At 38.3% G+C, this 1,971-nt stretch overlaps 1 protein-coding gene across 1 annotated transcript; it reads left to right on the forward strand.

Annotated features, from left to right (window-relative positions):
• Window positions 1-192: 192 nt before the first annotated feature.
• Window positions 193-620, forward strand: LOC111376355 (the record flags this gene model as incomplete). The annotated part of the gene is made up of 1 exon (XM_022999312.1): window positions 193-620. A coding segment is annotated over one exon (428 nt), but the record flags the coding sequence as incomplete, so codon positions are not given.
• Window positions 621-1,971: the final 1,351 nt, after the last annotated feature.

The following is a 1,971-nucleotide window of genomic DNA, read 5'->3' on the forward strand; positions in this document are numbered from 1 at the left end:
GGTTGACAAGATGCAGGTGAAAATGTTGATGGAAGAAAGGAATTGGTCAAAATACTCGGAATTTCTTACTTTTCGTGGAGGATACAAAAATTGCCTATAATTTCTTTAGGCCTAAGGGAACTTTCAAGCCTTGGGGAGCCGAAGTTTGGAAACCGTGCATCACTCCGAAGCATGCTTTTATGCTTTGGTTAGGGGCACAATCAAAGCTCCTAACCAAAGATAAATTGCTCTACTTGGACATCGATCGTAAGTGTATCTTTTGTGGAGGTTTTGAAGAGACTTGTGAGCATCTTTTCTTCAAGTGCTCTTTCACATCTTCATTATGGGGGAGTATTAGGAGATGGCTTGGCATCACAAGATCAATGACGACACTTGCTATGGCTCTTAAATGGTTGAAAAAGGAGGCTCGGGGGACTTCGTGGCTTAGCAAGGCAAAGAGAGTTGCTCTTGCTACCAAAGTGTACTATATTTGGCTGACGAGAAATAGGAAATTATTTGAAGACCTCTCATATGACTTGGATTCCATTGTGAGAAGGATCAAGACACACGTATATAAAGTCATGTTTACTTTGTATCCGGATGTCTTGATTCTTTATGAATCCTTGGCCATGGAGCTCTGATTTTTTTTGTAGTAGCTTTCTACTGTCTTTGCCCGGGTATGCCCGGAGTAGTTGTTTATGTTTATGGACATTGATTTGCCCGGGTATGCCCGGTGTACTTGTATTTGATTATGGACATTGTCTCGCCCGGGTATGCCAGGTGAATTCGTACATGGTACATTTTTTATCTATATATTTACATTTACCGATAATAAAAATAGAAAGAGCTCTCAGTCTGTCGATTAGATTTGGTATTTTCAGGCAGCCACTAGTTTTCCCCTCATTTTTACTTAAGAAAGTTGGCGCCTCTTAAGTAGATATTTGGAAAGGGAATCAAGATAGAAAAACATTTACATTTTGCATGGAGATCTTTGAGACGATTATCCAACAAAGAGAAAAGGTATGCGGTGAATATGTCTGATGAGGATGAGAGATTGTAGTATAAGACGATAATAATAGGTGCATGTGCATGCACAAAGAAAGGGGAGCGTACGATTTCAAAGACAAAATGTGTAGCCGATATGGGAGGGCAAAGGCTTAAAGAGCCTGCTTGAGCGAAGCTAGATTGTTCAAGCTTGACTTGTAATCATAACGTGGCCTATGGACATTATAAAATGAAGCTTGAAGTACTTGTACTTATTTGCTTAATTAGCTCAGCTCACTCATAGCTGAAAATGTCTAAAAGCTAAAAAAAATATTATTCGCTTCTTTTGCCTCAGCTCCCGACATGATCTTCAATGAGCCTGAGATGAGTGTATTATAAGCTTATCATTTATCATTAGTATTGGAGTAAAAGTTGAGATATCCTCTCGAGATATGTACTTATTTTATGTCTTTCTGTCACATTTTGGGTTTTTCTAATTCCTGTTGTCAACTATATCATATGTATGAATAATCTATTGATAAACTCTCTTTTTTATTCTTATAAATACTGAAGAACGTATAATACAGTATTCACCACCGTACTAACTTCTCTCCTGTGCCAATACTCGTTCAGATTGCAGATGTTTGGTTTTGCGGTGTAACATTATACGTTATGTTGGTGGGTGCTTACCCGTTTGAGGACCCTCAGGAACCCGAAAACTTCCGTAGGACGATACAGGTACTGTTAAGCCTGCCCTGACTTCGTTTATTATCTTGTTTCGATTGCTTATCAAAGTACAAGATTTTTTTTTTTTTTGCAGCGAATCTTGAATGTTCAGTATTCAATTCCAGAATATGTTGACATATCTCCAGAATGCCACCAACTGATCTCAAGGATTTTTGTGGCAGACCCTGCAAAGGTTGGTTAAAATTTTTCGTATTTGTTAGGTTGACCATTCCAGAAACTGTTTCATTCATTCTTTTGTCATTGAACTTCTTAACTCGTGTT

The sequence above is a fragment of the Olea europaea genome, unplaced genomic scaffold (assembly GCF_002742605.1).
Source record: "Olea europaea var. sylvestris unplaced genomic scaffold, O_europaea_v1 scaffold14941, whole genome shotgun sequence".
In the NCBI taxonomy this organism is placed as follows: Eukaryota; Viridiplantae; Streptophyta; class Magnoliopsida; order Lamiales; family Oleaceae; genus Olea; species Olea europaea.